The sequence below is a fragment of the Acipenser ruthenus genome, chromosome 58, assembly GCF_902713425.1.
Source record: "Acipenser ruthenus chromosome 58, fAciRut3.2 maternal haplotype, whole genome shotgun sequence".
Taxonomy (NCBI): domain Eukaryota; kingdom Metazoa; phylum Chordata; class Actinopteri; order Acipenseriformes; family Acipenseridae; genus Acipenser; species Acipenser ruthenus.
This window is the reverse complement of record NC_081246.1, coordinates 3,958,616-3,973,320: the sequence shown is the minus strand read 5'-3', so window position 1 is coordinate 3,973,320 and position 14,705 is coordinate 3,958,616. Positions and strand designations below refer to the sequence as shown.

General features: G+C 39.0%; 2 protein-coding genes across 6 annotated transcripts; both read left to right on the top strand.

Annotated features, from left to right (window-relative positions):
- Positions 1–151: 151 nt before the first annotated feature.
- Positions 152–13,744, top strand: LOC117407662 (zinc finger protein 345-like). Of its 5 annotated transcripts, none has more exons than XM_059017957.1 (3): positions 6,427–6,586; positions 9,373–9,443; positions 9,817–13,744. In XM_059017957.1, exon 3 carries the CDS (start codon positions 9,857–9,859, stop codon positions 12,092–12,094), a length of 2,238 nt encoding a protein of 745 aa, XP_058873940.1. In that variant the 5' UTR covers positions 6,427–6,586; positions 9,373–9,443; positions 9,817–9,856; the 3' UTR covers positions 12,095–13,744. The 5 variants fall into 5 exon arrangements, with proteins under 5 accessions (XP_058873944.1, XP_058873940.1, XP_058873943.1 ...); XM_059017958.1 differs by lacking the exon at positions 6,427–6,586 and adding an exon at positions 6,633–7,022; XM_059017959.1 differs by lacking the exon at positions 6,427–6,586 and adding an exon at positions 7,200–7,290.
- Positions 1,270–5,307, top strand: LOC131724947 (zinc finger protein 239-like). Its single transcript, XM_059018093.1, has 2 exons — positions 1,270–2,364; positions 2,808–5,307. The coding sequence occupies exon 2, from the start codon at positions 2,859–2,861 to the stop codon at positions 4,041–4,043; it is 1,185 nt and encodes a 394-aa protein (XP_058874076.1). The 5' UTR covers positions 1,270–2,364; positions 2,808–2,858; the 3' UTR covers positions 4,044–5,307.
- Positions 13,745–14,705: the final 961 nt, after the last annotated feature.

Sequence of the window (14,705 nt, the reverse complement as noted above, 5' to 3'; positions counted from 1 at the left end):
ACTATACCCCAGGAAAAAAGAAGGCGCCTGTTTTCTTGATTATACGGTAAACTAAAAACAGAGCTGATCCCTTATTGGTTAGGAGTACCCCAGCGCGTCCAATCACCGGAGGACTCCTCGGTTCCGAATGACCCCGCAGCCAATGGCAGGCGAGAGAGGGGGCGGGTTTGTTTTCGCTTCGGTTCTTCACAATATTTTTCCCTGAAGGAGAGAGAGGAGGCTGGAGAGGCTGAATTAACGAGTAAGATTTTAAATATAAATTCACTTTATTACATCTGTTAACCGTTGCAGATACTTATATGTGATTAGTTATACTGAAAACAATCTGCTTCGTGTAATAATATTAAGATAGTGGGTCTTTTTTTCCGTGGACGAATATAATAATTGTATCACACACACACAGGCCCACCAAGAGGGAACAAAAACTAAGATACAAAACAAACAAAAACTAAATAGTTCCGGTCATTTAATAACAAACATTTCATTTTTTAAAAAAGGCTAATGTACGCGCTGTGCAAATACCAGCCATGCATTAGAAACATACAGAGAGAAACGCTGCCTGTGTGTTTATGACTCGCACTGTCAGTGCACGCCTCAGTCCTGCTCTAGGAAAGCATTTCCCACTAGTTTCTATTTGGAAGTGTGGATTTGTTTAAGTCGCTCTGTCAGTTTTCATGTTATTGCTCAGCTCTGTACTGCAGTGAAGCTTGGACCCTGGAAAGGAGGGGGAGCGCTGTGTATTATTGTGATTTATTTGGGTTGCATTGAAGTCCTGTTTGTACTGAATAGGTATCCCAGCTACAGTATTAAAAGCGCTCGGTGAAGCTGCGTGATGACGTCATCACCAACGTGCGTTCACACGTTAAGGGTTGTGCAGGGTTTGAAAATCTTCTCAAATCGCATGCGGTCAATTGCAACAGACTTGCAGAGTTGGTCGGAGCTTGTATTAAGTTGCGTACCAGCTAGTACTGGACTATCTCAGGATTATCCTCCAGCTGCTTACTCGCTTAATAGCAATTGCAACGAAAAAAGAAGTGGAGCAAAGTTGGGGACCAGCTGATCCCCAGTCTTAGTAAAGTGCTCAGGATTATGGTTTGTTTTTGGTGTGCTTCCAAACAGGAACTGAAGAGGGCGCCAAGCTCAAAATCCGAGCGATTGGTTTCAGCGAGCAAATTATATTTTAAGAATGTTATTATTATTATTATTATTATTATTATTATTATTATTATTATTATTATTATTAATAATATGAAAAGTGTGTACGAAAGTATATACAAATAATAAGTTTATTTCCCTTTTTTCCCTTACATTGAATTCACATGCATCACCATTTTCCTAAAACACTGCCAAAATGAACCAAGCTGTGATGGTAGAGTTGTGTTATATCAGTCATTTATTTAATTCACACAGAAAACAAATACATTAATTTATACAAATAACACATTGTAGGAAATAAGTGTGAATCAGATCAGCGGTGTGGTCCATTGGTTAAAGAAAAGGGCTTGTAACCAGGAGGTCCCCGATTCAAATCCCACCTCAGCCACTGACTCATTGTGTGACCCTGAGCGAGTCACTTAACCTCCTTGTGCTCCGTCTTTCGGGTGAGATGTAATTTTAAGTGACTCTGTAGCTGATGCATAGTTCACACACCCTAGTCTCTGTAAGTCGCCTTGGATAAAGGCGTCTGCTAAATAAACAAATAATAATAATAAGTAGGATATATTAGAAGCATAGCCTCGAAAAGCTGAATTTCTCAGTATATCCATATGAATGGGCAGTCGTGTAGAAAACTACACAAACAAGCTGAATTTCATAGAGTGCATACAGGACGCTGTGGAGGATGACCACTTGCTTGTAAAAAAAAATCTACTGCTGCCTTCCGACAGACGCAGCCAAGGACATGAACAGATATGAAAAATCTGTGGAAGAGGGTTACAGTTGAGACGGGCAACGCTGTCTCAAAACAAAGACAGCAGCATTCGTCCGGAGAGCCTACACAACAGTCAGTGGTATCCAACTGGCAACAGTTGAAGGTGTAATTGCATCTCTTTTAAAAGCCACTACCAAAGTACACGTACGTGAATTATGAAGTATAGTTAAATGTTGAGGGATGGATCATACATGGTTTATCTATATTAATTTCTCAGTTTAGTGACAAGAGTGCTATCAGCTGGGGATTGGCTGAGGAGTTGGGTTCAGTGTTCTTAGCACTGCCAGACCCAGGAGTTGAAATAGTCAGTGTTCATGTGGTGCAGAGGAGGCCACATCAATGAAGTGTTGCTGTTGCTTTAATGTGCTTGTTTACCTGGGAAGAAACAAGACTGCCAGAGCCGTGCTGCAGATATCCTGCTGACAATCCCTGAAGTGAGTTTCTTATTCTTTTACTCTTCAGTCCTGATTCAGCTTCACCGCTCTGTGTTTGATTGTGTGTTTCAGGTCGTATCAGTTTATTTAATACTGAACACAAGTCTGATCGAAGCTATCAAACTTTTCAACAATAACCTTTGTCTTCTGTGAAAGAAATGCTGTCATTTTCTAAGCAGTATTCCTGAGGATCTTCTGCTTGAGTGGTTACTGTGTGGGTGCTTTTTATACATGTTTGAATATTTCTCTGTTTAGAACTGTCTTTGTTTCTGTGATTTTTGGTCCATCGCTCCTTCCTCCTTGTTATAGAAAATCTCCTTCATCTCACTCAGTACAGCACATTTGTGAACATGGTAATGAATGGAGTCTGGAGTTGGCAAGGCAAGTTCATAGAATTTAACAAAGGGATTGTAACTGATTGTATTTTATGTTTTTTTTTAAAGAAATTAGTTCAGAAGACAATACTGGATTATCCTTGTGAAAGAGAAGATTCAATGATGGAGCCTGTCCATATTAAAGATGAGAGTCCTGTACTAGAATCAGTCCATATTAAAGAGGAGAGACCTGCACTAGAATCAGTCCATATTAAAGAGGAGAGTCCTGTACTAGAATCAGTCCATATTAAAGAGGAGAGTCCTGCACTAGAATCAGTCCATATTAAAGAGGAGAGTCCTGTACTAGAATCAGTCCAGATTAAAGAGGAGAGTCCTGTACTAGAATCAGTCCATATTAAAGAGGAGAGTCCTGTACTAGAATCAGTCCAGATTAAAGAGGAGAGTCCTGTACTAGAATCAGTCCATATTAAAGAGGAGAGTCCTGTACTAGAATCAGTCTATATTAAAGAGGAGAGTCCTGAACTAGACACTGTCCACATTAAAGAGGAGCTTCCTGAACTAGACCCTGTCCATGTTGAAGAGGAGGGTCACCATTTTAAAACAAGCAGCTTGCAGGGCTCTCTGTCCTGTACAGAATGTGGAAAGAGTTTCAGTCAGTTACAAGACCTGAAACTTCCCCAGCGAAACCACACTGGAGAGAAACGGCATGTCTGTGCTGACTGTGGGAAGAGTTTCAGTAAGTCAACCAACTTGAAAATGCACCAGCGAATTCACACAGGAGAGAAACCACATGTCTGTTGTGACTGTGGGAAAAGTTTCAGTCAGTCAAGCAACTTGAAAATGCACCAGCAAATTCACACTGGAGAGAAACAACTTGTCTGTGCTGACTGTGGGAAGAGTTTCACTAGATTAGGAGATCTTAAACACCACCAGCGAATTCACACAGGAGAGAAACCACATGTCTGTGCTGACTGTGGGAAGAGTTTCAGTCTGTTAAGCAATTTCAAAATACACCAGCGAATTCACACTGGAGAGAAACCAAATGTCTGTGCAGAGTGTGGGAAGAGTTTCAGGACACTGGGACATCTTAAAGACCACCAGCGAATTCATACTGGAGAGAAACCAAATGTCTGTGGTGATTGTGGGAAGAGTTTCAGACAGTCAGGCAACTTGAAAATGCACCAGCGAATTCACACAGGAGAGAAACCATATGTCTGCGCTGACTGTGGGAAGAGTTTTGCTAAGTCAAGCCATTTGAAAATACACCAGCAAATCCACACTGGAGAGAAACGACATGTCTGTGGTGATTGTGGGAAGAGTTTCAAATGGATATACAGCTTGTGAATACACCAGCGATTCCACACGGGAGTGAATCCTTATCACTGCTCTCACTGTGGGAAGTCTTTTACTGCTTCCAGTTCTCTTAAAAGGCACAAATGCAAGCTGTGAAAGTTTAGTCAGAATGTGAGTGTGTGTTCATTCACCCGCACTCAGAAATTCCAGTCTTTTTAAACAGCAGCTTAATATAACAACTGTGAGAACTCTGGTGAGGGAGAAATTCATATTTGTAATTGAATGGTCTTTGTAAAATGACATTTGAAATCTTAAACTATGAGGCTTAAGATGCTGTGATGTTAATTAAGTGTGTCTTCCCCCAACCTTCTCCCATAACATTCGAGATCTGCTTCAAAGGACTGGATATTAGTAACAGAGGGTCATAAAGATTTAAATTGGTTTCAGTTCAGATTACCTGCCAGTCTGGTCTAAACAAACAGAGCTGATTCCTATCTGTTAATTAAGAATGTCTGTCTGAAAACTAGTGTACAATTTTCTTCTTATAAAGGGTTAAGAATTGCGACACCTGGTGGATACAGTGTGAAGTAGTGCTTAAGGCTCTGGACTCTTGACCAGAGGGTCGTGGGTTCAATCCCAGGTGTGGGACACTGCTGCTGTACCCTTGAGCAAGGTACTTTACCTAGATTGCTCCAGTAAAAACCCAACTGTATAAATGGGGAATTGTATGTAAAAATAATGAAATAAATAATAATAATAATAATAAAATATCCCTTTGAACTAGCTTTAAAACATAGCTTGTCATAATTCCAACAAATGTCTGTTTAACTCTTCCTAACATAATAAACTGCATCGGAATGAGAATAACAAGCTGTTTTAATCAGTAAGAAGGGTTTCTATTAGCATGATTAGCAAGCTGTGTGTTAATCGTGTTCAACTTCAAGAGTGAGAGAAATAATCTGAGTAAACCCTATCTGTGTGACACTGAATTCATTTCATGAAGTGTCTGAAGAGACCAGAAGACTCTGCCAGTGTATTTTGTGAGGGACACCAATTACAAAACATGAGCCTCGTTTTATTATTAAGTTTCTTTTTAGTTCTATTTTAACGTTATGCTTGAGTTTTTAAAAGTTGTATTTAACTTCCAATGACACACAAACCCAGAATATGAAAATGAAGGAGTTGTTTCAGTAAATATCAATGCATCACATCTGTGTCAAAGAACAGGAAAGCATCTAAACAAAAGAGTTCAATGTAGAATGTGGAATGTGGGTGTTTGAAACTAATAAATGGTAAACGTTGTTCAGATTTGAAACATGGTCTGGTCTCATCCTTATAGAGCAACAAAGTAGTTAATTCCATGTTGGACCTGAATCCACAAACCTTACAGGCTGCAGAGTTAACCTGTAGTGTAAAGAGACCTTTCAGCATTTATAACCCCATGCTGTCTATTATTATTTCCTTATCCAGATGTCCTTATCCAGGGCGACTTACAATTGTTACAAGATATCACATTATTTTTACATGTAAACTAACTGGAAAGTCATCAATCTAGTTTCTGATGAACTAGTTCTGCACAGAAAGCTGAACTCTGGTAGAATGTAGCAAACATTCACTCAGGAATAATATTGTAGTTTCTGTAGGAGCTCTTATCCAATTGTAGATTCAGTGGTTTCCCACGATTGATTAGACTCAAACAGAAATACTGTTAAACTGAAGTCTAGTGGAACAATGTATTAAACATGCACCCATGCAATCGTATTGACTGTGAAACTGCACACAGATGTGTTACTCCGGCGCTGTGTCGTTTTCCTGCAGACAGTACTTGCGTGGAGGCCTGGCGCCATCTACTGGGAGACGTGAGAATAGCAGGGAGAGGTTTGTCATTCATTTCAATGGGAGAGAGATTATTAAATCTCCAAACGGTATCTGGAAAATTAAACTCAAATTTAAATGAGTGTATTAGCTCATGTGTTTGCATTATACATGGCAGTGATACAAGGTATTATTAGCCATGTGTAACTTCATAAATGAACCGGCTAGTCTATAAATGAACAAACATTTCCTTGACCATTTTATTAATTGGCAGATCAGCTGGTAATTGATCAATTTTTAAAAAATATATAATTAATGAAGTATTATCTGTGTGATTGTTTCGTATGTCACTACATACATTATTATTATATGGGCAGCAGTGTGGAGTAGTGGTTAGGGCTCTGGACTCTCGACCGGAGGGTCATGGGTTCAATCCCAGGTGGGGGGACACTGCTGCTGTACCCTTGAGCAAGGTACTTTACCTAGATTGCTCCAGTAAAAACACAACTGCATAAATGGGTATGTAAAAATAATCTTGTAACAATTGTAAGTCGCCCTGGATAAGGGCGTCTGCTAAGAAACAAATAAATAATAATACATCGAACGGTAACTGCCACAGCACTGATCTCCTATTGGTTAGGAGAGCCCCAGCGCGTCCAATCACCAGAGGACTCCTCTGTTCAGAGTGACCCCGCAGCCAATGGCAAGCTAGAAGAGGGCGGATCTTGTTTGCGCTTCGGTCCCTGAAGGAGAGAGAGGAGGCGGAGCTGAATTGACGAGTAAGTAATTAAATATAAATTAATGTTATTCAATTTGTGAACCGGTACCGACACAGTTGATGAGTTCTACTGAAAACCTTTTGCTTCATGTAGTAATATCTTTAGAAAGGGTCCTGTTTTTCCGTGGTTAAATAATAATTGTATCACACAGACACAGAGGCCCACCGAGAGGGCGGGAGGTCGGGGAAATTCGTGTGGAAAAAGAAACAAACAAACAAAACTAAATTAAAAATTAATTTAGTCAATTAATACCGAACAATTAAAAAAAAAAAAAAAACAACTAACAGCTCGAGCCCTCAGCCGTGCGCGGGACCGTTTGCGTTCACGCGCACCGCCACCGCATAAACAAAAACAAAACAAGCCTGTCAGTTTTGTTTTAATGTTTTTAATTTTATTTCTCAGCCGTGTGTTGTAGTGAAGCTTGGACCCTGGAAAGGTGTGTTATTGTGACTTATTTGGGTTGAATTGAAGTCTTGTTTTTTACTGAATACGTATCCCGGCTTTAAAAGCGCTCGGTGAAGCTGCGTGATGACGTCATCACCAGCGTGCTCTCACAGGTTAAGGGTTGCGCAGGGCTTGAAAATATTCTCAAATCGCATGTTGTTTTCTTATGCTTTTGTCTGCGTGAGTCGTGTCGTTTACAACCTTCTTTGCTTTTGTTAGCTGTTTTATTCTTCTAACGTCTTTTCTATTTTAAATATTTTGTAAGTGTTGTGTATTGAATTGGTGAGATGTAGTCGAAGATGTCGTTTAAGTCCAGCGAAATTGGTCTAACGTAAGACCTTGAGATAAGTCTGTTATTATTATTATTATTATTATTATTTATTATTATTTATTTCTTAGCTGACGCCCTTATCCAGGGCGACTTACAATTGTTACAAGATATCACACTATTTTTACAATTCCTCATTTATACAGTTGGGTTTTTACTGGAGCAATCTAGGTAAAGTACCTTGCTCAAGGGTACAGCAGCAGTGTCCCCCACTGGGGATTGAACCCACGACCCTCCGGTCAAGAGTCCAGAGCCCTAACCACTACTCCACACTGTTGCACAAAGCAAAGCTTCACAGGTCTTACTTAAGACTGGTCTTAAGATGCTATTGCTAAGCAACAAAGACCGGTCGTTTTTTTTTTTTTTAGTCTTTTTGAAAAAGAAATGGCTGCGCTCAAAGTGAAGAAAATAGATTTTAGCGAAGAAAAATTGCCAATTGTACTGGAAGTAATTATTTAAAAAAATAAATAATACTGGGGAGGTTAGGGGTGTCATTAAAAAAATTCAGGTAGAAATAAAGAAGAGATTACTGAAAGGATAAATGCCATCAACCCAGCTGTAAATCGTACTGTAAATGAGGTTAAGAAAATGGAAAAATCTGCTGACTGAGTCCAAAATAGAATATTAAAAAAAAGAAACTAGAAACTGGAGGCGTCCTTTTTTAAAAAAAACTTTCCCAGTTATCTTCTTTAATACTTGATATTTATGGGATTTATTAATTTAGTTTGTAGATATATTTTCAAATACCGTTTCATTATAAATGTATTCAATCGCTAGTATTCTTGTGTTCAAAGTCTCACTGTTCTAGTGGAGGTCATGTGAAAAAGAAATCTGGTGATCGCTCAATTTTAAGAGTGTTAACATTGTTTAGGTAAATACACACAATAAATTAAATACATAATTCAACTTTTTTTATTTAATTTACATTATTTGTTTATTTAGCAGACACCTTTATCCAAGGCGACTTACAGAGACTAGGGTGTGTGAACTGCATCAGCTGCAGAGTCACTTACAACTACGTCTCACCCGAAAGACGGAGCACAAGGAGGTTAAGTGACTTGCTCAGGGTCACACAATGAGTCAGTGCCTGAGGTGGGATTTGAGAAATACACTGTGTTTCCCCTGCAACAGCTGACCCTGCTTTAGTACAAAACTCGCGCTATATTACTGTTTTTCATTGTGGTGAAGTCTTAAATTACTGTGCCTACTTCTTTGGCTGAAGAGATATTATCAGCTCATCATCTAACTAGGGAATCTGCTGTGAACCATCCTTAAACTCCTGACGGTAAACTATCTAACCAAAACTATTGTATCTGGGATAGTTGTGGCTGCCAAAGAAGATGCAACAGACTAAATACATCTGTTCGTGGGACTCGAAACTATTTAGGCACCCTACGATTTGACTGGCGAAAGAGAATGTTGGTTTATTGGCGTTTATAAAGAAAACTTTTTTCAGCTTGATAACCTTTTCACTTCCTTAGTTTAATTATTTAGCTTTTTTTCTGCTTTTCAACCCTTATATTTATTTTCTTTTATTTAAAATTTTTAGTTTTAAGTGTGTTTTTATTTTTTTGCTGTTCTTGTTCAAAACGTTTCATTTTAAGCTATGTTTGTACACAACAGTACTCCCACGCGTTGGGTCCCCATCACAGCTCTGGCATGAAACTGGGGTTCCTGTATTCTGCTGATGTTAATACAGCACCTCTCTGCACTGACAAGCGGGATACCGTGACATCCCTATTTCCAATGTGTTTGTTTCAGATTTTACATTCTGCTACAAAACGTACCAGATTTAAAAGTAGGTACTGTATTACAGTCCACGTGTTGTCTCTTTGGCAAGTGATATTTTTAAAATCATATCGTTCTGAATTAAAATACTACTGTTGAACTATATAGTACTGTACCAACAAAACCAAAACAGTTTATCTAGATGGAAGCCTGCTTATTTTAAAACACAGTCCTTTCAGCTATGTATTTTTTATTTTGTATCTTTTTTGTGTTCCCTGAAAAACAGACAAGGGTTGGACCGTCCAAAATGAAATAATCATATATGAGTCACATGTGTTTAACCATCACTGAAGTCAGGTATGTAAATACTGACTGTATTAAAAAGAAACGTCATTATAAAATCTGTCAAACTTTTCAACAATAACCTTTGTCTTGAGTGAAAGAAATGCTGTCATTTTCTAAGCAGTATTCCTGAGGCTCTTCTGCTTGAGTGGTTACTGTGTGGGTGCTTTTTATACATGTTTGAATATTTCTCTGCTTCGAACTGTCTTTGTTTCTGTGATTTTGGTCCATCTCTCCTTCCTCCTTGTTATAGAAAATCTCCTTCATCTCACTCAGTGCAGCACATTTGTGAACATGGTAATGAATGGAGTCTGGAGCTGATAAGGCAAGTTGATAGAATCTAAGAAAGAGATTGTAACAGATTGTGTTTTATGTTGTTTTTTTTTAGGACAAAACTGGATTATCCTTGTTGAAGAGAAGATTCAACGATGGAGCCTGTCCATATTAAAGAGGAGAGTCCTGCACTGGAATCAGTCCATATTAAAGAGGAGAGTCCTGTCCTAGAATCAGTTCATATTAAAGAGGAGAGTCCTGTACTGGAATCAGTCCATATTAAAGAGGAGAGTCCTGAACTAGAATCAGTCCATATTAAAAAGGTTATTCTCAGTTCTAAACCCTTAAGCAGCTTGCAGGGCTCTCTTCCCTGTCCTGGATGTGGGGAGAGTTTTAATCCTGAAGGAAACCTTGAAACATCTCCTGGAAAGACTCTGCATCGCTGTGCTGGATGTGTGAAGACTTTCAGGGAGTCAGGAATCCTGAACGGACAGCAGCAAACAGGCACTGGAAAGACTCCATATAACTGTCATGAATGCGGGGCAGATTTCAGACACCACAGCACCGTGAAACACCACCTGCGAGTTCTGAAGGTACAGCTGGGTTATCCTTGTGAAAGGCAGGATTCAGAGATGGAGCCTGTCCACATTAAAGAGGAGCTTCCTGAACTAGACCCTGTCCATGTTGAAGAGGAGGGTAACCATTTTAAAACAAGCAGCTTGCAGGACTCTCTGTCCTGTACAGAATGTGGAAAGAGTTTCAGACAGTTAAAAAACCTGAAACTTCACCAGCAAATCCACACTGGAGAGAAACAACATGTCTGTTCTGACTGTGGGAAGAGTTTCAGTCAGTCAAGCCATTTGAAGAGACACCAGAGAATTCACACAGGAGAGAAACCTTATTTGTGTAGTAAATGTGGGAAAAGTTTCAATCAGTTAGCGCATCTTAAAAACCATCAGTTAATTCACACAGGAGAGAAGCCACATCACTGTAATGACTGTGGGAAGAGTTTCAGACAGTCAGGTGACTTTCAAATACACCAGCGAATTCACACAGGAGAGAAACCGTATACCTGTGCTGACTGTGGGAAGAGTTTCAGATGGTCACAAAGCCTGAAACTTCACCAGCGAATCCACACTGGAGAGAAACTATATGTCTGTGCTGACTGTGGGAAGAATTTCAGGAAGTCAAACCATTTGAAAAGACACCAGCAAATCCACACAGGAGATAAACCACATTCGTGTAGTAAATGTGGGAAAAGTTTCATTCAGTTAGCACATCTTAAAAACCACCAGTTAATTCACACAGGAGAGAAGCCACATCACTGTAATGACTGTGGCAAGAGTTTCAGACAGTTAGGCAACTTGAAATTGCACCAGCGAATTCACACTGGAAAGAAACAATATGTCTGTTCTGAGTGTGGGAAGACTTTCAGATGTCTACAAAACCTGAAAATTCACCAGCAGATCCACACTGGAGAGAAACCACATGTCTGTTCTGAGTGTGGGAAGACTTTCAGACGTCTACAAAACTTGAAAATTCACCAGCAAATCCACATTGGAGAGAAACCACACGTCTGTGCTGTCTGTGGGAAGAGTTTCAGACGTCTACAAAACCTGAAAATTCACCAGCAAGTCCACACTGGAGAGAAACCAAATGTCTGTGCTGACTGTGGGAAGAGTTTCAGCCTGCCATGCACTTTGAAAACACACCAGCGAATTCACACTGGAGATAAACCGTATCTGTGTAGTAAATGTGGGAAGAGTTTCAATCAGTTATCACATCTTAAGAACCACCAGTTAATCCACACAGGAGAGAAGCCACATCACTGTAATGACTGTGGGAAGAGTTTCAGACAGTCAAGCAACTTTAAATTCCACCAGCGAATTCACACTGGAGAGAAACGACATGTCTGTGCTGACTGTGGGAAGAGTTTCAGAGACTTACAGCACCTGCAGCTTCACCAACGAATCCACACTGGAGAGAAACCGTATGTCTGTGCTGACTGTGGCAAGAGTTTCAGGGATTTACAGCACCTGCAGCTTCACCAACGAATCCACACTGGAGAGAAACCGGATGTCTGTGCTGACTGTGGGAAGAGTTTCAGGGATTTACAAAGCCTGAAACGTCATCAGCGAATTCACAGTGGAGAGAAACCATATGTCTGTGCTGACTGTGGGAAGAGTTTCAGTCAATCAAGATCTTTGAAAATCCACCAGTTAATTCACACAGGAGAGGAGCTACATCACTGTAATGACTGTGGGAAGAGTTTCAGATGGATATACAGCTTGAAAAGGCACCAGCGATTCCACACAGCGGAGAAACCTGATCACTGCAGTCCGGTTCTCTTAAAAGACACAAATGCAAGTTGTGAAAGTTTAGGTAGAATGTGAGTGTGTGTTCATTCACCCGCACTCAGAAATGCCAGCCTTTTCAAATATAAGCTTAATATAAAAACTGTGAGAACTCTTTTGAATGTCTACAAATGAGACACATTTATTGATATTAAACACAGTGCTCTGAAGCTGTTACATTATAAAGTACATTCTTAGTTTGCAATCCATTGAATATACAGACGCCTCGCAGTGTTGTGTGATACGAGGTGAAGCCGAGTGCCTCCAACCCCTGAGAAGTCTGTATATTCAACGTATACGGTGTGGGAGAAATTCATAGTTGTAATTGAATGTACTTTGTAAAATGACATTTCAAATCTTAAACTATGAGGCTTAAGATGCTGTGATGTTAATTAAGTGTGTCTTCCCCCAACCTTCTCCCATAACATTTGAGATCTGCTTCAAAGGACTGGATATTAGTAACAGAGGGTCATAAAGATTTAAATTAGTTTCAGTTCAGATTACCTGCCAGTCTGGTCTAAACAAACAGAGCTGATTCTTATCTGTTAATTAAGAAAGTCTGTCTGAAAGCCAGTGTACAACTTTCTTCTTATAAAGGGTTAAGAAGTGCAACACCTGGTGGATACGAGGTGCCATGACTTTGCCCATTATATGAATTGTTACCATGAAACATTTAATGTTTGAGTAGAAATTCCTAATTTCCTTATTCTAAAAGTGAACTGAAAAACAAACCTTTACGAGGGTGTAATATTAACTTGTTTAGCAAGCTCAGGGATTTAGATTTACTGAAACTATCAGATTGAAATGTAACAAGTAATAACTGATTTAAATGTGTTTTAGAATCATTTTAACCCTTTGCGGTCCATTTATTCAGCGCGTCTCAAGGCGTGTCAGGTTCAATTTATTTTCACACGTGCAGTTTATTTTAGACGCGCTGTTTAAAAGTATTTTTTTTCACAATAAAACAGGTTTAAAAGGCACTGCATATCAACAGGACACTCTCCAGCCCCGCCCCCACCCCTTGTTTGCTGTCAATGCCTCTTAATAATACTACATATTTTTCACATACCTCTTGATAGTGCATACCGATAAATCATCTCCTGATCACTCGTTTTATCACCAAACTCCTCAATACTGCGATCCAAGTCATTATTTTATTACTATAACATCTAAAAAAAGCTCTGCAAATGTCTGTGATATTCTTTGAGCGCTGGATGCGGAAGCAGCTATCTTGTTTGTTTATGTCCGTGTTATTTATGTGGTGTCGGGGCTATCAGTATTCATGAGATACGCCCCCTTTTTTTTGGCTTCTCTCGGCTCCTATCAGTCTCACTCGGCCATTGAATGGTTTTCTCAGCTTTTTCCGGAGAAAAAACGACTAGAGACCTGTTTATTGTGTCTTTTTGATGATGTTGGACAGGGTCCGACATCGGACCGGAAAGGGAAAATTGCAATGTCGGACCAGGTCTGACATAGGACCACAAAGGGTTAATAACATCTTACGGACGCAAGTTTAAGAGTTATTTCAGTATGTTTTCCCAATAAAATGTAAATGTTTATTGTGTTTTAATGAAGTTAAAAGTGAAAATGATTCATTACTTACGTTACTTTATTTTAATTATTGTAGAATGTGTTTAACATGCTGGAAACAGGCATCTTGTTCGGGGAATTAAACTGACATTTTTATCATTCTATGTGCAATATCACTACTTAGCACAAAATTCATTTTTTGTTTTATAAATGTTACAAATTCTGTTCTCTCTCTCCATGGATGAGGGTTGCGCCCTGTGTTAATGACTTAGTTATTATTATTATTATTATTATTATTATTATTATTATTATTATTTATTTCTTAGTAGACGCCCTTATCCAGGGCGACTTACAATCGCAAGCAAATACATTTCAAGTGTTACAATACAAGTAATACAATAAGAACAAGAAATACAATAATTCTCAAGTGTGACAAACCACAATTCAATAATACAGCAGATAATAGTGATAGTTACATCAGGATATGATTAAATAGTGATAGTTACATCAGGATATGATTAAGTACAAAATACTACAGATTAAACACTTGGCAGATTACAATATTCTGAAGTACAGGATTAAATGCAGTAAAATAGGGGGCAGATAAGAGCAAAATAAAGCATATTTAAATGAAGGGTGATAGTGTCCCAGGATACAACAGAGGAGTTCTACAGGTGCTGTTTGAAGAGGTGAGTCTTAAGGAGGCGCCGGAATGTGGTCAGGGACTGGGCAGTCCTGACATCTGTAGGAAGGTCGTTCCACCACTGCGGAGCAAGGGTGGAGAAGGAGCGGGTTCGGGAGGCAGGGGAGCGTTATTTGTTAGTTATTTGACTGGTTAACCTCTCGAAATTGAAACTAAAAAGCATATTTTTATAACTGTCTATTTATTTTCTATTTTGTTCATATTTCTTTTGATATATTTCAAAAATCGAATAATTGGATTTTAAATATAATTTATAAGAAGTATGAAATTTGTGAAGGACTAAAACCCTATTTTTATATTTAAATATGAATCACATAATGGAGGTGTTGTCCTATATATTACTAACGTAGCAGGGGGTGGCCTAGGATATTGAAGTATTAATGATAAATATTATACCTTCATAAATATGCAACCATG